We start from the raw sequence: 20,365 nt of genomic DNA on the forward strand, positions 1-20,365 counted from the left end.
TTTCACTATTCCAGCAAAAGGAACAGGTGGAAACTAGGCTAGGAACATTTCATTCCTACTACAGGTCCATCAAAATAAGCTGACCAGGACCTTGTACCACAACATATTTAGGGGTTGGGAAGACAAGTTGCCAATATAGAAGTTCATTCAGAAAGCATTTTGCTATCAAGTATCACAAGTTATTACCCTCCCAATATATTTGCTGGCAAAAGTGAAGGAAATAACTGTGAATATATTCCGACATTTAAAAAAGATAGGGCAAAGTTTTCTCCTCTCATTACCCTTAGGAGTTATGTCCTATTAAAAATCCTTTTGTAGAAAAAACAAGATTGGAGAAGATTCCATGCGAAAAGTATCCAGGTTCCAGCAACCTCATTCATTATTCGTCCTTTTATGAGGCCTCTCTCTTCACTGTCTTAGCCTGAGAAACTGGGATCACTACTTTGGAAAAGGGGTGTTGGTCCACTCATTTGGAAATATAGTTAGTGACTCAGGAATGCTGTTTCTCAATCTCTATAGCAACTGTCTTCTCCTCCCATGTTGTGATGTAAGCTGCAGGCCTGATTGCCCTTACTGAAGGGTAGGCCCTTGTGACACACCCAGGGCCTGGCAGACAGGAAGTTCCTGCAGCTGCAGTTGCTTCTTCATGTAGCCAGGAAGCACTAGGACACTCTGCTCCTAGTCAGGACACCCCTAATATAATTTTAAAACCTGCACACATCAATCTCTTATTTTCTAAGTGAAGATCCTTCTCCATTTTTCTATAATGAGCCAACTCTTAGAAACTTACCACTCAGCATTTAGCCTGTTGGAACTAACAATCAGGCTAGTCAGGAATTACAATACTTCATGGGCTCAACTAAATGTTCTGAAAAATAACTATTGTGATGAAAAATGGCTAATCCTTTATATACAGATTATAGTTTTACTAGGAGGATTTTGAGAGAGGACATCGAGAAAATAATGATGAAGGAATGCGTTATAAGTGAGGGTCATAATGTAGTTTTATCTAGTACTTCCAGTAACTAAACATCCTTGAATTGACCTGAATAAAAACCTGTATTATACATACGTCTATTCTAAGCAATGGTAGATCATGATCCAAAAGCCTCTAGTTTGTCAAACTAGTCATAGATTCCAAAAGATGCCCTGGAAAAAAAGAGCAAGCTGAAGTATACTGAGCTCCCCAACTCCAAAAGTGTTCAGCAGAGACAAGATGACTTTTAAAGATGCTATATAGGCGCTTCCTGTACATGGTGGTAAGTTGGACTAAAAAACCTTTCAAGCCTATTTAACTCTTAGAGTCTGTGTACCATAGTTTCAACTTTTCTTTTTTGGCTCTGATAATATTAAGTACACATGAAGAGGTAGAAAATAATCTTAAAGTACGCAATTCCCCTAATCAAAATGTCAACCAACTATCAATAATTTCAACCTGTGTTCCCCAAAACACTGCTTATGGAATAAGAGAATTTAGATCTACCTAAGGAAAATTGTATTAAGAGGGCTGTTGGGGAATTTTGGTAATGATCTGTAGGAAATAGAAATTTTGGACTAGAGAATAATATGCATATAAACTAATATTCCTCATTTTTGAGATCAGCCCAATGTCTGCTTCTTGCTTGATAGTATATATCCTACAGAGGCTTCTCACCACTTCTTCTTGTGGTTTCAATCTCAGGAAATAGACGTCACCCATGAGCCTAGAAGTAACTAACGAAATAAGCCATGGCGGATGCAAAAAGCTGCCAACTAAAGCCAACTCCCACTTTCTTTAAATAGTAGAGCTAAGAAATCACCAGGGACCTCTTTTCTGGGGGAATCCTTCAAAGCCTACCTAAGTCAAAAACTCTATATATTCTTTTCAGTTGGGCTGAAGGAGTTTTAGTATCACAATTATAAATTATTTATATCAAGCAGCCAGAACAACTTCCAAGGATAATAAAAAATTGGATGGTGCTTTCTCTATGGCTTAGTCAGACTCTTTGTGTTGGGGGAGTTATTACTCTTACTTCCTGCCTTGGTTTCTCCTTTTCTTTATCCCCATCTCTTAACTAGAAGGCAAAGCAACTAATAAAATGATATTAAAATTTTACTTTGAAATAAAGATTTTCATCCTACTTATCTATTTCCTTTGCCTTTCAGACTAAAAAAAAAAAAGAACTGTATCAGTTGACAAAGCTTGGTCCTTTAAGGATCAGACTAGAGGCAGTAACATGGGACAAGAAGAATTCTAGTCTTAACTCTGTCACTGATAACCTTGGGCAAGTCATTTCCTTTCTCTGAGCCACAGTTCCTTCTCATCTATAACATAAATGGCATTTGGCTAGGAGGTCTCTAAAATAGACAGAAGGTTCTTCATGTTCCTACTCCTAACAACTGCAGCTAATTACCATAGAATTAAGACTAGCCTGCAGAGATAAAGATTCATTTCTTTACATCTGAAATAGAGTTGAAATAACTGGTGAAAACACAGATGGATATTCAAATTCATGAAAAGAGAAAAAATTAAATACTTAATATTAATATCTCCACTTTGATAGCAGAACCGTTTCCCAAAATTCTAACCCTAAAATATATATATATATATATTTAGATTCTCAGACTTCTTACTACTTTCTGGAAGCAGAAAATCACCATCAGGGAAGCTAGGTAGATAGTGGACTGAGAGCCAGGCCTGGAGAAAAAAGATCCTGGGTTCAAATCTGGTCTCAACCCCTGTCCTTGTCTTGGAAATGATAGTTAGTATTGATTCTAAGACAGAAGGTAAGAGTTTAAAAGAAGAAAGAAAATGACCATCACATATTCCAATCAGCAGACCAAAATGAAAAGTACATGCTTTAATGGGGAGTAAATGGAAAGTATCAAAACCTATTTATCAATTTTTTTTTTACACTTGCTTTCTATAAGTAATTGACGGTTCTATAAGCAAAAGACAGTTCAAATATTTCTCAGTTAACTCGGGAACCTCCATCAATTGGTTTTATCTCACCTATATAACCTTCTTGAAATAAGTACATTTTGTCTGAAATGAATTGTACAAGAATTCAAGTCACTGGACATTTATTAAGCTCCTACTATGTGCAGACAACAGTGCTAGGTAAGTTTCTGCCCTGAGGAAATATAGTCTGGTTGAAGGATAAGATATGTAAAGAACTCTAGTACAGACCAGAAAATAATGTGGGGTGGGAAGCCTAGGCTCTAGTAAAATCCCATGCCCTCTCTTTGGGTTTCAGTTTCCTTCCTTCTAAAGTAACCCTATCTCTGATCTGAGATCCTTCCAGCTCTAAAATTATATAACTCTAAAAAATTATCTCCTTTTAAAATCTAAGTTCTTACACTACATATTGTTTTTCCTTCACTGATTTATAGCATTTGTAGTTAATACTGAATATTGTATTTCATGAAGCAATCCTGCTTCATAGTTCTATTTCTTGAATTGCAAAAGAGATTATAAACTCCTGGAAGTCAGAGACCAAAACCTGGTGAAGGACTGTCACCATACTTTTAGATACAGACTGAAATCACTTGCCTGTTCGATCTTCAGTCAGTGATAGATGAGTAACAAAAACCATGAGACACTACATTAAGCAAGAGAAACTTCTGATTCTCTATCACTATCACTCTTCTACCAGATTCAGATTAATACTCATTTTTATAATGGGTATCTTACAGAAATCACTTTTAATGATTAACAACTATGAAGTAATAATTACTAGGCCTGAAGATCACATTTTTGAGGTCTCCATATTTAAAAAGGGACCGACCAGGCATTACTGGTCATTTTCCACTTTTGTAGTCCTTCTTTGAAAGAATCTGGAGCCCTTAGCAGGATTCTATACCAAAGAACTGTCCAGGCAAGAAAGATAAGTTCACAAATATCATAAACAGTTTCTACTTCCCTTCCCCCATATCATTACCACTTGCTGTTCCATGTAATTTCAACTGCAAAATTCCTGACAGGTGACACTGTTTCATTTACACAAGAGACTACGTTGCACTCAAAAGCACTCACCTTCTACTGACCTATGAATCAGGCAAAGGACAAGCTGCACAAACAGCTCTTCCTACATGTCTAAGGGATAAGCAAGGTTCAGTTAACTTTTGGAAACTTTTCTTAGTTTTCAAGTCTGAGGAAAAAAAGACATAAAGCACCTATACCTTTACCATTACAATCTTTACACACACCAGCAACCTTATAAACCCAGATTTTCCCAACCTAAATAAAAGTTTATTAGAGTAAATTATCTCTGACAGAACTCAAAATACTTTAATATCGCAGAAATCACTTTTACATCTCAAAAACTCAGGCAACCTTCTAAGACTGTAAGTGGCTAAACATTTACAATCTGCATTGAATAAGAGTTTCTTCACTGACATTGGTTACTTATACCAATGATATCACAGGTCTGGTTAAAAAAAAAAAAGAAAAAAAAGTTCCTGGGCCAAGCTATAGAATAGTTTATTTAATCTTTTCTCCATTTCTCCCTCTGACTGATGGTATCTGTTCCTTTTCTAAAATTTATTTCTGCTATGCCAAATAACTTCAGATGGGGGAAGGAGAGGGTGTTATAATAAAGCAAATTAGAACAATTAACCAATAGAGCTTAGATTTTGTTTCTGGAATAGATACTAACTTAAAACAACTCTAATATACTATCTTACATCCCTCAAATTATCAAAGATAAGAATACAAAGAAATATGGAAATATACAAAGTAAAGTGATGCAGAGTAAAGAAAACAAAAGCACAAAAGAATATATTTACTAATTATAACTACATAGACTATTAAATAGCAACAAAATTCACATAGTTGATGACTTTGTTACTATCTTGTTAAAGTTAATATATATACAAGTTGTTGATTTCAACAACAGAAATAAATAACAGGAAAATACTTTTAATTTAGTGATTGGGTTTTTAAATTTTATTTTTGTTCATAAGAACACATATATGTTGACTGAAAGTTAAAAATCAACTTGAAAATAGAATTTATTACCATGATATTACATAAAATTTACAACTCTTTTCACCCTGAATCAAAGGTGAAAGTAAAATTACATCAATATCCTGGGCTATCCTTAGCAAACTTCTAATCATTATAAAAGCCTTTCCAAAAAAAAAAAAAGCCTTTCCTCCATTTATTAAAGTACAATGGTGTACTCAAAAATCGTACAATTAATCAAAATGGATTGGAACCTAAATGTTATCTGTTGATAATTTCTTGAATTTTTAAAAAATTGTCCTTTAATACTAAATATGTGTTTTTGAAAAAGAAGGGGCAGGAGGATATGATTTTTTTTTTAACCCTTACCTTCCATCTTAGAATCAATACTGTGTATTGGTTCCAAGGCAGAAGATCAGTAAGGGCTAGGCAATGGGGGTCAAGACTTGCCCAGGATCACACAGCTGGGAAGTGTCTGAGGCCAGATTTGAACCTGGGACCTCCCGTCTCTAGGCCTGGCTCTCAATACACTGAGCTACCCAGCTGCCCCCTAGGATATGATTTTTTAACTAGTTAAAGGAGTTAATTTCTATCTAGGATCTTTCTTCCTTTTAGAATTCAGGTCTGAGACTGTACTTTAGGTGGAAGGAATAAAATCCAAGCTACTGTTTTACAACAGGGTTTCAGTTCATTTGGCTCCAACTTGTCCAGGAAGAGTAGGGACAAAGAGGAAGAAAGGCAGCTGGGCAGGGTTAGAGTAGTAAATGTTGACTTGTTCCCAATTCCCCTCACCCCAACTGGTGGCAAGCATCCAATGGCCTTTTGTTAGGAGAGGGATAATTTTTTAAAGCTTTTCAAAGGGACATTTTACTGAGAAGGTAGAGTAAGTACTGAAATACAAGACTCCTTCAAAACACAAGGCACACACTCAAGGAGGCAGTTTCAAAGTAGAAAATAATTGGAGAGGGTAGATAGAGGAAGATTATGTAGGGAAAATCTTTTTAAAAAACACTTAAATATGAAATTTGCTTTAGCAAAAAGGCATGAAAGAAAACAGATTTTTGTTCATTTAAATTTTTAAACTAAGGGGGTAGCTGGGTAGCTCAGTGAATTAAGAGCCAGCCTTGAGACTGGGGGTCCTAGGTTCAAATCTGGCCTCAGACACTTCCCAGCTGAATGACCCTGGGCAACTCACTTGACCCCCATTGCCTAGCCCTTACCATTCTTCTGCCTTGGAACCAATACACACTATTGATTCCAAGATGGTAAGAGTTTAAAAAAAATTTTTTAATTAAAAAAGGAATAGGGAAACTACTGTTTCTAGTCATGAATTTTACTTTAGTCAACTAATCTGTAAATGGTTTCTGACTGTCAGGATGCTAATTCCTTGTCTTCGTAAATTCCTTCTGTCCTGGAACGCACAAGATTTAAAATTGTTCCTAATTATATCTAGAATTACCATGTGTCTATTAAATTGCTACTGTTTCACTACAGATAAAATGATCTAAGTATAAAGTGCAACATCCATTTGTAAAGTGGATCAGGGTCCCTTGGAATAACAAAAAGTTATTCTGGCACAAAGAAAAGAAAACCAGCCTCTTCTGATGCATAATGCCAACAACAAAGTTTAAACATTTCCTCATTATTATTATCTAGGTCTTTATTTATTTATTTTTATTACAGCAGATTTTTAGAAGAGTAACTATATTTAATGACAATTCTCCCTTGACAAGGAATTTAATTCTGGTTGCACTGTCAGCCTCATTACATATTGGGTGAAAGAGGATTTCCTTTGAGGCTAGTCTAAACGTACCAGTCATTGTCACTAAGCAACCCTATAGGGTTTCTTTATAGACATAACTGGAAGGAAGAAATATTTAGGTCATTTCAAAATCTTAAATATCACAATCACATTCCTGTAGACCATCCTTCACCCCAGGTATGAAAAACCTTGTGTTTAGCATTACTCCTAAAACACACAAATTGCATAATGATTGGCCTTCTCTGAACTTTCCAATCATAATAACTATTTTTTTTTAACCCTTACTTTATTGGTAACAACTCTAACCCAAAAGGGCAAGGGCTAGGCAAATAGGGTTGTGACTTGTCCAGGATCACACACCTAGATAGTACCTGAGGCCAAATTTGAACCCAGGTCCTCCTCTGGTGCTTTATCCACTGAGCTACCTAGTTGGCCCAGCTAATATCTTCTTTAAAGGAAGAAAATGAGAATTTTTGCACAAAAGTTCAAGAAGATAATAACCTATTTTCTCTTTATAGCCTTGGCATTGATTAATCCTACTTGGCATCCTATTTTCCTGACCTTTCTCAAATAGCTTTACATAAGTTCATACAAAACCATGTAAGCTATTCCCCACTATGGTCTCAACTAGAACTATGTTTTAGGAAGGAGGAAAGAGCAAGGGACAGGAGACAGAACTTATAGCCCCCATATCTCAAATTAAAATGCTTCAAGTTAATTTAAAGAAGAAAGAAGATTCTGGTGGCTTCCTCTCCTATTCCTTAAGGCTTAAAGACCTAATAAAGCTATATCTCCCAGCTTAAATAAACCTATCAAAAGAGCAACTTTAGGAGGGTTTGGAAGGCATAACATTTTCTATCTCATCATTTTTTTCTGATTATAATCCATTAAATGTGGGGACAAAAGCATACAAACATGATATCTCTCTTTAAAATCATATTTTGGGAAAAGATATAAGCAATCATGCTAGATTTGGGACCATTAGCCTCATTTACTACTACAACTAAAAGAGGAAAGACTAGTCCAAATTCTGCTAGGAGAGACTTCTATTATTCACATACAAGCTGAAGCATTTTCAGCTGATGATTTAAAAAAGGGGTTGGGAGGGGACATATTTCCATGGGTCCTATTGAAGTCAGACTCATTAAGAACAAGAGAGAGAATATCAAGCATCAAGCAAGTCTTCTAATAGTGAATGACAATATATGTCAAAAGAAATCACACTGATAGTACACAATAGTCTTTTAAAGTGAGGCTTCATCTCCTCTCCATACAGCAGATTCCCAGAACTCGCCTAGACCTTGCATTCTTCATATGCTTTCCCACTTCCCTAAATTTGTCTCCTTCCTTGCTCCTTTCCCAAGTCTTTTCTTATAATCCATGTCCCTCTTAAATTTGTGGTCAGAACCTTCCTAAAGTACTGAAAGGTATGAAACTCCTAAAGAGATTAGTGATCTCCTCAGAACCAGATATAAATAGTCATCTGAGGTACATAATCTCTACTATGCAAGGTTTCTTAAAGAGGCTCATGCTGTAGTTCCAGAGAATAGAAACTTTAGAAATGGAACAGTATGAAATAACTTTGAGTTTGGTCTCCACCTCTAACTAGAAAATCTCACTTTAAAAAATAACAAGCTATCAATCACCAGAATGTACCATTCTCACACAGCAAAATTTGGTGCCAAGTCCTAGCCTTTAAATGTCTATAGATCTCGGCTAACATTTTTCTACCCAAAAGCAATAAGAGTAGGGTTAGAATTTTCAAAGCTTATATTTACCAGGAAAAGGATATTTAAATAATTCTTTCCTGAAAGGAAAAAAAATACAGTTCTCATTACCAGATTAGATATTTCAGCAAGTTAAAGGTTAAGAACAACACCTTTAGAAGAAATAAGGAACTTATTTAAACTCCACCCTCTAAAGCAAATATAAACAACTCTGAGTCAAATCCACTCAGCTTATACTGGAAGGTACAATTGTCTACAAAGCAGAGAGTGCTAGAAGTATCTCAGCCTCAAGCAACATACATTCAATAGATTCCACAAACCTGTGAAACATACCAGAGCTAGGCAATCAAAGGCACAAAAAAATTCCTAAGAATGATCTGGAAAGTGTAAAAAAGAAGCTAAGACTGTAAATCAGCAGATCTAGTTGGAATGCAGGAGAAGACAAACTCAATGCAAAGTATCACAAAGGATTTGAAGAAACTGAAGGAAATTACAAATTTGGGGCCCAAGACTGAGAAGGAAAGCTTAACACAGGCTATATGAGATTTGGCTTCTAATCTAAAGAAATTCAGGTGACACAATAGTACAAAATAGGGGAAAATATAGAACAAAATTTCTGAGCCACTGAGAAATTTTATTTAACTATTAAGCTCCATGCTTTGGATGAAGTAATAGTCAGAAAAACAAACAACACACAATTAGTGGCCTGGAATAATGAGGCTAATTATAAAGATCAATTGTTAACAGGCCTAGGGACATGTGGTTTTGTCAGACATAGGCAGAAATAGATGGATCACTTCTTTAATTCCCTCTGTAACTATCACTTCCATTTTACACAAATGCTTTCCTCTTAACAACTATGTCAATTAAGTGGTAGATATAGTATTGTCCTATTTTACAAAGAAGAAAGTGAGTTAAAGAGAGGTTAGGGGATTTGCCCATAGTAACAGTTAATAGCAGAACCAGCACTCAAACCCAATCATTCCAAATCTATTGCTTTCCATTATGCCAGCTGCCCCATACAAGTAATTTCTGTGCAGTACTGCATTTCCCAACAACCTCAGTTAGAAAGTTGTATTTCCTTCCAATTCATCATTTTATCAGCTTTGTTGCCAAGTTTGTGAGAAGATTACTTGGATTGTTTGGAGGAACTAGTAGGGGAGAGAAAGAAAGCAAAAAAATTATAAGCAATTTATTCAGTAAAAAGGAAAGATTGAAAAGGGATTATCATTTTGAAGTGAATACATGGTTGTAACTAGCAAGGAGTTATTAATATCTTGCACTTAACCTTCCCTCTCTTTTTAAGGAGCTATGAACCATGTGTCTCATATCTAAATAGATCCCTGGAGAAAGGACTTGGAATGGTGGATTAGTGTGGGGGCAAGTCATGGACATCATAATGGAACATAAGTAAGGGTTATATGGATATATTTTTCTCACAACTGATTTTGAACAATTCTCACAGAAAGAAAGCTATTCTATAGTTTATAGTATATACATACTATATATACACAGCAGAGAGTAAGACTGTCAGCAGAACTGAGGAGAATGGAGAGGCAGAAAAGAGGTTAAAGTTAGGGTCATCATAGACAATATAAAATGAAATTACATTATTCACAAATTTCATATTTTACTTTGCTCTCCGCTTGTAAAGGAAAAGAGTTTCTATTACCCTAGGGTAAGAAGTCAAAAAGTTTATCCCCAAGGAAGTGTTAAAAAGACAGGAAAGAAATACTGGAAAAGAGAGTAATAACATGATTGAGGGCATGTGTAATTAGACAAGAGTTTATTTCTTTAAATGCAAGGACAAATTTCTGAGAGGTCACATGTCAGGTAACATTCCTGAGAGCGAGCCATTATCAGATGACACCAGACTCAGGGCTTAAAAGATTTTATTGGATGGAAAGTTAACAAGTTAAAAGGCTAAATCATAGATCAGGAAATGGGCGGGGGCAAGGGGGGGGAGGAGACAAGAAGAGAATGCCAAGAGAGGCTTAGAAAATGAACCTAGGAAAGTACCTGGAGAAAGGGGGTTGGGCCAAGGAAGAAGGAACATCTAAGTTAACAGGGGGAAAAAAAGGAAGCTGGGGAGTGTTTGATAGAAGGTAGGAGTTAAAAGGTGAGAGAGCAAAAGGGAATTAGTTTAGAAAGAGTTATGGGAGAAAGGATCTTTTCAGAAGATTGGGTAAAGGTTGGGTAAAACATTGGGAAAAAGCAAACCACAGCAAAGGAAGACATACAGAAGCTGAGGCGGTGGCTACCTAAAGCTTCCCAAGGTGGGGAAGAGAAAAGTGAGGAGATTACCGGTCGAATGAAAAAGGTCTAGGACTAGCATGTATATAGGAACTCAAAGTGACCAGGGTTTGGGGGAGGTTAGGAGGGGAAGACACGCAATTAAGGAGAGTCAGGTGGGGGTGGGTGGAGAAAAGGGGCTGAAAAGATCCAGGTCTGGTACTGGAGGGAGAGGTACCTGGGAGGCCAAGTGACGGTGAGAGGACAGGTTTAGGAGGAGAGATAAGAGGGGAAACCAGGTCTGATATTTTGTCCGGAGAGACTGGGGTAAAGGTGGCTGGAGGAACGAGGGGGAGCCTGTCAGGAGGGGCAGGAGGTGGTTGCGGTGAATCAAGTTGAAGACAGAGGGAAGCTGGGGGATTAGGAGGGTCCAGGTGTGCATGGGGGCGGGGTAAGGGATGGTTTGGGGATACGCAAGGGGCCGCCAGTAATGAGTCAGATCTGGGGAGCAGAGAGGAGTAGGAGGGCAGTTGGGGGCGCGGGGAAGCAGGGGCTAGAGAGTGACGGTGGCGAGGGAGAGCCGGGCACCGAGAGCGGGGGCGGCTCCCGGCCGTTGGCCCGGGAAGGACCTCACCGGGGCCGGGGCTGTACAGATGGGTAGGTGGGTGGGTGGGACACTCACGAATTTCTTGGATTTGCCGCCGTCGCCGCCGCCAGCTGCTGGCGGCTCCTCCGGGCTCCGGCCCTTCTTCTTGTCCCGGGTCCCGCGGCCCGGCCCCAGGCCCCCTCCGGGTGGCTCCATGTCCCCGGCTCGCACGCTGCCCCCCGAATCCTGCTCGCGCCGCCCGCCCGCTCCCTCCTCGCCGCCCGCGCGCCGCCGCCGCCCAGCGCCTCTCAATTCCCCGCCTTCTTCGAACTCATTAGCATGCCGAGATGCGCGCGCCTCATGAATATCAAGTAGAGACGGCCCAGAGCTCCCGAGCCAGCCACACTTCCGCGCGGTGCCTACCAATGGCGCGCTGAACCTGGGGGTGACGACCGCTTCAACTCGCTACCTGCCCAATGGGCCCAACCATTAAGCCCAATTTAGTAGGGAGGAAGTTGAGGGGTCCAAAAGTAGGAACAGCGCCCTCTGCTGGACCTCCGACAGAACAGCAAACACTTTTTGAGTTCCCTTTTTCCCAGGATTGATGAGGCTGTCAGGGAGAAGGGGAATCAGCCTTCTGCCAGAGGCTGGAGGCCGGTGCTTCCCCAGCCCCACCTCTAGCGAGGTCAGCCAGGATAAGCAGTAGGCAAACCATCCCTAGAGCTGTGGCTCAGCTCCTTGCGTCACTAGGCCAACCTCAGAAATCCTAAGCCTACCAGAGTCCAGGTTCATGAAGGGACCAGGTGGGGGGAATACCAGCACCTTGACAGCCCATGTCCATATCCTGAGCTAATATAGTACTGTAGGCCTGAGAAAGGACCAGGGGATTCAATGAAATGAAGTAGGAAGAAGACTACTGAACTCATCCCTGGATGGATTGAACTGTACCCTCAACTCCCCTCCCACAGTCCCAATAAGATGAAAGCAGCACTTGGAGGAGAAGCCAAATTTTTAGGAAGAAGGCAGTAGATAAGAAAAATATGGACTCAATTTATTGGATAAAAACAATGGTAAAATGGACATAAAATATGAAAAGGTAGGACATGAAACCCCTCTCTACTCCTTCCTTCCCCAATCACAAGGGACTCATATGGTTGGAAACAAATGGCAATTCTCCCTTGGTCTCTTTCTACTCCCAAATTAAAGTGTAAAAAGGGGCACAGTATGGCAGGGAATAAAAAGGTACCTTCAATATTACCCACCTCTCAATCCTGAAAATATCTTTGTCAAGAGGAGACAGGGGCCTAAGAACAAAGGGCAAACCAAGGAACTGGGCCTCCTCCCCACCAGGGACACTTGACCTCTATGACCTGCCTAAGGGAGCTGTCCTTGTAGCCCCAAATCAGAGCTGTCCCTCATTCCCTGTCCAACAATTATCACCTCAGGCTTGGGGAGAAAGAGACTGGAGGGGCAGTAAGTAGGTTCTGGGACCAATAGCAGTCTGAACTCTTCTCCCCAGGATGGATGGCAAAGACCCAGGGTAGAGAAAGTCGCACAGGAAAAGTCACTCTTCTTGCCACCTGCCCAGCCCTCAGGTGGGAGGTAACTCTGTGGATCGGAGTCTCTCCAGGCTTCAAATCTCTACGTCACTTTCTTTATCGTTGTCATGGTCTCCATCATAGAACTCATTGGAAGCTTCTGGTCTGGAAGGTTGGGAGAGAGATCAGTGCTATAAATTAATCTAAAAGCATTAAGACCTAGCCAGGGGAAAAAAGGTGGAAGAAAAAGGGGAAGGAACCAGGAGCAAACGACAGGTGGTAGGACCCTGTGACTAGATTCCCAACTCCTTTCATTGTCTAACCACTTCCTGGTTTTTCAACAGCAACAGTCTCCTTGAGGCCCTTCCACCAAATATTTTATGTAGACTTTTGTACCTCCCACAAAATACATGTCATGATTCTCCAAATATTCCTCTCTCCTCTTTCCTTGCCTCCAGAAAGAAAAAACAACCCTGTCACAGCTCTATTCCAGTTCTGAGCAAAACATTCTACTGTTGTCTTCCTTAAGCCCCCCTCCACAGCTATTATCACTCCATACCTGGTGTAGTTTTCCTCAGGGCCCCTTTCTTCAGCATCAGCTTCATCAGTTCTGTCATAGGTCAGCAGATCAGATGGTACATCATGGATCTGGACACTGGGTGCATGATTCAACATCTTCAGATTCTCAAAGATCGTCTGGCGGATTTGATCCAGGTACTGGCCATGAACAAGAACTATTTCTCAGCAACTTTCAAGGCATCAGTGTTCCCATCCTCACTGAGGCATACTAATTCCACAAGTTTTTGTAGTCAGGGATTAGCAGTTGGGAGCTATCTCTCAACAAAAAATGTTACAGCCCTTCACTGTCCTGCTTTCCAGGACTGGCCTGGAGCTTTCCTCCCCAGTTTGTTTCCCTCAGTCCTTTGGCCTCGAAGTCTTAGTCAAATCCTTCTGGCTCTGCCCACCCCCAAGCCAATGGGCAGTAAGTCCCCCATACCCTAACCCTCCTCCCTTCCTTTCTCTAGGCCACTGACCTGTCGTGAATTCTGATTTTCAATTCGAGTGCTGACATCTGGATGAAGTGTGAAATCTGGGGCAAAGTACTCAAAATATTCTTTGTTTGAGAAGAGGAAGAAAAACAGATTAGAGGCCCCAGGGAAGAAGGAAGGATAAGCTTAGCTCTGGATGGGAATAAGGATTCTTGGGTCTTATCTCTATCTAACTTGGATTTGGTAGGAAGACGGGTCAAGACATTAGGGCTTATCTACAACTCAGTGTTTCAGTATCAAAAAAGAGTAACACTAGAGAACTCAGTTATGCCTAATGAAAGATATCAAATTATTCTTCTATGCCCACCCCAGGCCACCTTAGGACTCCAAGGAAATAGATTTGTAGAAGGGGAAGGTGGGCATCAGAGGAATGTCTCACCACTATATGGTAGCTCCTCACTGATAGCTTCTTCTACCAACAGTGATGTCTCATATGTCCTGAAATAAAGAGAAAGAAGGGGCTGAACAAGAAGGTTCTAGGGCCTCTCTAGGAATCCCTCAATGAACTTATGATACTTATACAGGATAGATATGGGGCAGTACTCACCAGCACCGGGCAACATTTCGAACAGTATAACCACCACCACCCAGTACCAGCAATGGGATGTTAAAGCTCTTCACATATTCAACACACTCCCTGTTGGGGACACAAAAGTATCAGCAGCTGAAACTATTTATCCTTTCTCCATTTTCCTAGCCACTTTTACCTTAGATCTCCCAAAATCCAGGAGCCCCATTCCAACCAGACTAAGAATACAGGTTGTGACACTGTCTTCTCAATCCTATGGTCACATAAGAAAAGTGATGGATAATTGATGGACAGACTATGTGCTTCACTGGCCACTGAGCAATATTATAATTTGAGGAAGGCCCCCAGCACTATTGAGGGGCCCCCTTATGGGAAATTTAGGGGAATCCATGGAGAAGAGTTTTACACAATAGGCAGCACTGTTGAGTTTTCATTTGTATCATTGAAAGGAATATCTACATTAATGAGATCACAGATCCACTGGTTTTGTATCTGTGTCCCCCTCACAAGAAAAAGCCAAGCAGGACACTGTCCTAAAACCTACAAGTGTATAAACTTAAGGTACTTCTGTCCAAACCCCTGGGTGCTTCTGAAGGGTTCAAGAAGGTAGATAAAGAAGAGAATCTTACCCATGACCTCGGATGCTGAGGTTGAAGCAACCCAGCCGATCACAACCCAGGGAATCAGCTCCACACTGCAGAGAGTAAAAGACTAGGCAGCTGAGGTGATATAACTGGCTGGGATAACATGAGTGATCGTTTACCCCATTATTTCTCCCCCTAATTAAAAACTGTCACTCTTCCTGCCAAGTTGGAGGACAGAGCTAAGTCCCCTCACTTAAAAAAAATGCTTTATTTTCCCAATTACATCTAATAACAATTCTCAACATACATTATCTGAAATTATAAGATTCAAATTGTCTCTCCCCCTTTCAGAGACAATAAGAAATTTGATCTGGTTTATAAATGTATTATCATGCAAAACATACTTCCATGTTGGTTGTTGTGTAAGAGAATACTCATATAAAACCAAAACCCCAAAATAAAAATATAAACTAACGTGAAAAATAGTATGCTACTCCCCACACACTTACACACATATACACACAAACTGTAGAACATTCAAGTTGTTTGCTACCTGTAGTACAATGCATGTTGGTTGGTAAAAATCCACCACTTGGTTGATTACAGGCTGGAAGAGGTGCTTGTAACCTGGAGTGGTAAGAATTAGGCATCTAACATCCCAAGGAGAGGGAGTAGACTGAGACCCAGGGGAAGGAGGGGTTCAGGGAACCAGCAACCCAGGTAAAGTAACATAGAGCCCAAGAAAACAGCCAATAGATAGTAAAGAAAAATAAATAAAGGCAAATAGGTAATTCTTTACTCTGATCATCGATGCCATCCCGAAGGGGGACGTTGAGACAGTAGTAGCGTCCACTTTCTGCTCCAACTTCATACATATCACCTGTAGGGGAAAGGTGTCTAGTGGTAACTTGCTGGGGAAACACTACAAACCTAGATTTTCCAACCTCACATGTAGATCTTGCACTACCAATGATGGTCCAATTGTTTCTCTTCCCTTATCACCCCTAACCCACCATTTCCTCAATCTACCCCCACCCCTCCATCCCCCTGCTCTCTTCAGCCAAATTTTTCTACCTGTTCCAGGAAAGAAGTAATTGCCATATTTATGGAAAGAGACAGTCATGACTCGGTCAGTGAGATAGAAGGCTTCCTGTACACCATCCCCATGGTGGATATCAATATCAATGTACAATACACGAGGGTGATACCTGAAATGAAGAAAGACCAAGAGTGTGAGGCAGATATAGATGAGTCAAAAGGGAATCTCTTCCCCCAACCCCACATTCACATATTGCTCCCAAACATGCAACCCTTTACAGAACCTAATCACCAGAAACCTACCCTCAGTTCCCAGATTAACTGAAGCTGTTCCTATCAAGGACACTACGACACAAAGTATATCCTATCACTCTAGGAAGGGATGGGGCTCGGGGTGAAGGGACAAGAAGTGGAGACTGGGGCTTAAAGAGAAATAAATGTGATCTAGGTAAAAGATGTCTACTAGAAGGGAATACTAGGATTACTAGATGTCAGAGAGTGCAGAGTTGGAACAGAGAAGCCCAAACCAAGAACTCATACTCCCTCAAAGTCCATAGAGCAAATCCATTCCCCAATATCTCACCCCATCCTCCCCTGTAAGTTCCTTACTTCAGTAGCTCCAGGATGCCGATCACAATGTCATTGACATAGCAGAAACCTGAGGCCTGCAGCAGGAGAGTGGCTTTGGGGGAAGGAGCACCTCACTCCTACATCCCTCACCATATTTTGGCCCCCCACCCTCAGCATCCCATGCCCATGACACCCATAGTTCCCTCCATCACCCCTGTACTCACCTCAAATTTCTTAGCATGGTGTAGCCCTCCAGCCCAGTTAATGGCAATATCACAGATCTAAAGGACAAACATCCAAATAATAGCCCTCCCCACATCTAAGGTATAGAGAACATGAGGATAAGGGAAGAGCTCAGTGGTTGCAGATGCCAAGGCAATGGATGAATGGGGGTGCTAGGGATATACTTACCTTGTTGTTCAATTGTGTAGCTCCCTGCAGGGAAGCACCTGTGTAACGGGAACAAAACTCAAAGAGGCCTGGGAACACAGGGCTGTAAGACAGAGGTCGTGGCTAGATCACCCAGAAGCTTGGCTCCTTTCCCAAGAAACTTAACACCCCTCAGGATACACCTAATCCAATTTAGGCCTCTTTCCTTTCACATCCTGCCCTATTCATTCATTCATCTTTTTGTTTAAATGTGTGTGTGTGTGTGTATACACATGTGTGTGTTTGAGAAGAGACAAGGAGAGAAGGAGGGAGAGAAAGAGGGGTCGAGGGAGAAGGAAAAAAAAAAGAGAATGTTTATTTATATTTTTGCATGCCTATTTGTCCAACTCTATTTTAAGATTATGGGAAAAGGCACACATAAGAGAAAAATAAAGAACTATTTAAAAGATATCATAATGTGGTATATAATTTTGAAGTGAATGGTACAGGAATTAAGAAGTGCTACAGGAATTAAAAGGAAGGAAAAATAATTAGGCTAGAGTTACCAAGGAAGACTTAATAGAAGACCTGGAACTTGAACTAATAAATTGGGAGAATCTAAATCGGTGAAAGATGAAAGGTTTTGGGTAAAGCTGGGAACACAGAATTTGCATAGCATGCTAGAGAAAAAAGAAAATTGGTGTGAGAGTTCATGTAGGGGAGTAGCAGATAACAATGTTGGAAAGTAAGTTAAAAAAAAAAGACTGGAAAAAATCTGCAAGGCCAAGGTAAAAAGTTTGGAAGTTTTTACTGTTTCCCTTGTATGTTAGGTCTCCCCCACTTGAATATATAAATTCCTTAAGATCAGAACTATACTTCTGTGTATCCTCAGTTACATTTGCCCACAGTGCCTTATAGACTCCCCAAGTTTCCCTCCCTCTTCCTTACAATTAATTCCCTACCTCAGGAATCAACACTAATCCACATCAACGGTCATCCCTTGACTTTCCCTTACCAATCATCCCCTACATTGAAAGCATTGAGACTCTTAGTAAAGCCCTGCATGTTGGTTGGGCTGACCCGCTGCAGGAAGTCAATATAATCCTCTGAATGGAAACGGCACATATCATGCTGAGATGCTTGGTATGGCTTGAAGACCTTGGAATACAAAAAACATATTGAATTTGGGCAGAACTAATTCCAAATTAGGGGGCTTTGACTGTTTCAGTCCAATCCCTGAAGTTCCAAAGTATTCCCCATCCAAGTACCTACTCCCTCTCACACAAAAGTCTCCCTATGAAAGAAAAGATCAATTTGAGTAAAGGTATTGAGATCAATCGTGGACTATTTTGCTATACTGTATTTTGCTATATTATATTTATCCCTACCCATATTCCTATGTCCCCTTGCCCTCCTACCCCACATATTCCTGGCCCTCTCTACATAGTCCTAACCTTCTAAAGGCTCATGTCTGCTCATCTCTCTTCCTTCCCTCATCCTAATATTTCCTTCCCCCTTCTGGATTCAAATGTGATTTTGCACATGAAACTACATTGAAAAAAACAAATCAATATATATCATGCATTATCATTGTTGTTCTCTCTAAACTGAAAGCTTTCTGAAATTGGAGATTGTATTTTCTAAAGATAGAACATTCCCTAAAGGTAGGCACTTTTCCCTTTATATATACACAGCAAACAGTGGGAAAATAAACCAAGTAGGTATATCAAAAGACTTCAGAGGGAAGCTAATCCAGTTTAGTAACCCTACTCTACCTAGACCCTTCCAAGGATTTTATATTTAACAGTAATCCTAAAAGTGGCAATCAATGGTTATACACAGGCATACCATTCTGGGTTTGAATGATTCTAGTTCTCACTCTTCTAATCTCCAACCACGTCAAAAACATGTGCCTTAGCTGGGAGTATAGCTATGGAGACAAGCTTCTGTGTAATTGTTGGTAAGTTTTGGGTTTTATATGTATATATATATATATATTTTTTTTGAGCGATGCAGAGGATATTAGTAGTCAACCCAAGTCCCTTAACTCTCAACTTGGAATCTTCCTCCTAAAACTATTCGGACTAAAACAGAAAGATGGCAAGGCTGGCTCTATTTGTGTACAGGAACATCCCCAAAGTGCCTTTATAGGTGATAGGGCTCTGATATCTTGCTGTATGTAGCAGGAAAAGCATGTTATATGAAGAACAAATAGGCCATAGTTCTGGTGGGCATAGTATGGAATTTTAAGAAAAATGTTGGATCTAATTCCAAGAACCTTGGTTCAAATCACAAACTTTCTACATAGGTTACTTATTTAACCTTCCTAAGACACTTCCCCTCTCTTGGCCTCGATTTCCCATCTATAAAATGAGGGGCATTCACTAGCTTTGATCTCTAACCTAGATCCTTTTCAATTTCTTTTAGCCTATGACTCAAGGAATGAAGGGGTCTCCTTGTCTCAATTTCTTCCAAGCTTGCTCCCCAAGTGCATGGGAAGCTGACCCCCTTCACACCCCACACTGCACCCCTTCCCCAAGCACTGTATGGAGGAGAATGGGGGTGATACACTCACGATCATCTTCTTGTAGAGTCCATAGTGTAGCACCAGGCTATGAGTGAGCGCCAGACGATGGGGTTTCATGGGGTGACCGGCCCCTGAAGGAAAGAGTGATCAAGGAGAGTAGCTGACCCACCAGCTCAAGGGACCCAAGATTCCCCCTCCCCAGGGTCCCAAGAAACCCGCTCCACCCCACCCCCAACCCCCCCCCAATCCTCTTGGTTCAAGTAGTTGGGGGTGGGAGACGGAAGAGAGAGAGTCTGCTCACACCCGTGTCCCCCACCCCCACCTCACCACCTGAGGTTCCCTTCACCACTCTCACCGTAGTGGAAGTTCCCCACATCCGGGTCATAGAAATAGGCCACCGTCTTGGACATAGTACCGGGGGACCAGGCCCCGCGCCTCCGCCCTCCAGCCCCTCCTCCAGGCCCGTGCGTTCTGCGTCATCGCGCTCCGACACGCCCCTTGCGGAACCCGAGGCCTCCGCGGGTTCCGAGCCGCAAGAGAGTGGGAGGCCAAGGCCCCGCCCCTTAGTGCTGTAGTTCCGCCCCCTTTCGAGTTTCTTGCTGCACTTAATGCCTGGGAGACTGAGCTCGGCCCCGCGAGTGGGGCCGGGCCCCAGAGGAAAGGTGTTCCTGGGGTATCCGTGTAACTTGAAGTGCACAATCGGTCCCCGGGAGGCTGAACATCTCAGAGATCCCCGTTCCCCAAGATCTTTCAATTCTACGAACGTTTATTAATCAACCGATCCGTGGGCTTTCAATCCCCCACTCCTTCCTATCCTCCCGGAGAGGTAGGGGTCTTTAAGTCTCTCCGCCGCCGTGCTGTTACCCCGGCGCTGGAGATGAGGAGCTTCCCGAAGGTGCAGGGAGTTGG

General features: G+C 41.2%; 2 protein-coding genes and 1 long non-coding RNA gene across 4 annotated transcripts in view; 1 reads left to right on the forward strand and 2 right to left on the reverse strand.

The window, feature by feature from the left end:
• DIAPH1 (diaphanous related formin 1) overlaps nucleotides 1-11,597 on the reverse strand; it is a 92,645-nt gene extending 81,048 nt beyond the window's left edge. The window contains exon 1 of one of the 2 annotated variants that reach the window (XM_056821706.1): nucleotides 11,349-11,597. In XM_056821706.1, the coding sequence (XP_056677684.1) occupies nucleotides 11,349-11,468 (120 nt within the window). In that variant the 5' untranslated portion in view covers nucleotides 11,469-11,597. Of the gene's footprint in view, nucleotides 1-281; nucleotides 569-11,348 lie in introns of those variants that run through there. The other variant, XM_056821710.1, reaches the window with a different exon arrangement.
• LOC130458222 (uncharacterized) lies at nucleotides 604-14,341 on the forward strand. Its single transcript, XR_008917325.1, has 2 exons — nucleotides 604-1,259; nucleotides 13,249-14,341. It is a non-coding gene; the product is annotated as an uncharacterized LOC130458222 (long non-coding RNA).
• HDAC3 (histone deacetylase 3) lies at nucleotides 12,283-19,932 on the reverse strand. The gene is made up of 15 exons (XM_056821753.1): nucleotides 19,812-19,932; nucleotides 19,505-19,587; nucleotides 17,945-18,087; nucleotides 16,972-17,053; nucleotides 16,785-16,841; nucleotides 16,600-16,655; nucleotides 16,027-16,160; nucleotides 15,752-15,832; nucleotides 15,506-15,579; nucleotides 14,998-15,062; nucleotides 14,387-14,476; nucleotides 14,219-14,277; nucleotides 13,825-13,904; nucleotides 13,350-13,507; nucleotides 12,283-12,955 (listed from the first exon to the last, which is right to left on the reverse strand). The coding sequence occupies exons 1-15, from the start codon at nucleotides 19,864-19,866 to the stop codon at nucleotides 12,886-12,888; spliced, it is 1,287 nt and encodes a 428-aa protein (XP_056677731.1). The 5' UTR covers nucleotides 19,867-19,932; the 3' UTR covers nucleotides 12,283-12,885.
• Between the last annotated feature and the right edge of the window lie 433 nt (nucleotides 19,933-20,365).

The sequence above is a fragment of the Monodelphis domestica genome, chromosome 1, assembly GCF_027887165.1.
Source record: "Monodelphis domestica isolate mMonDom1 chromosome 1, mMonDom1.pri, whole genome shotgun sequence".
Lineage (NCBI taxonomy): Eukaryota > Metazoa > Chordata > Mammalia > Didelphimorphia > Didelphidae > Monodelphis > Monodelphis domestica.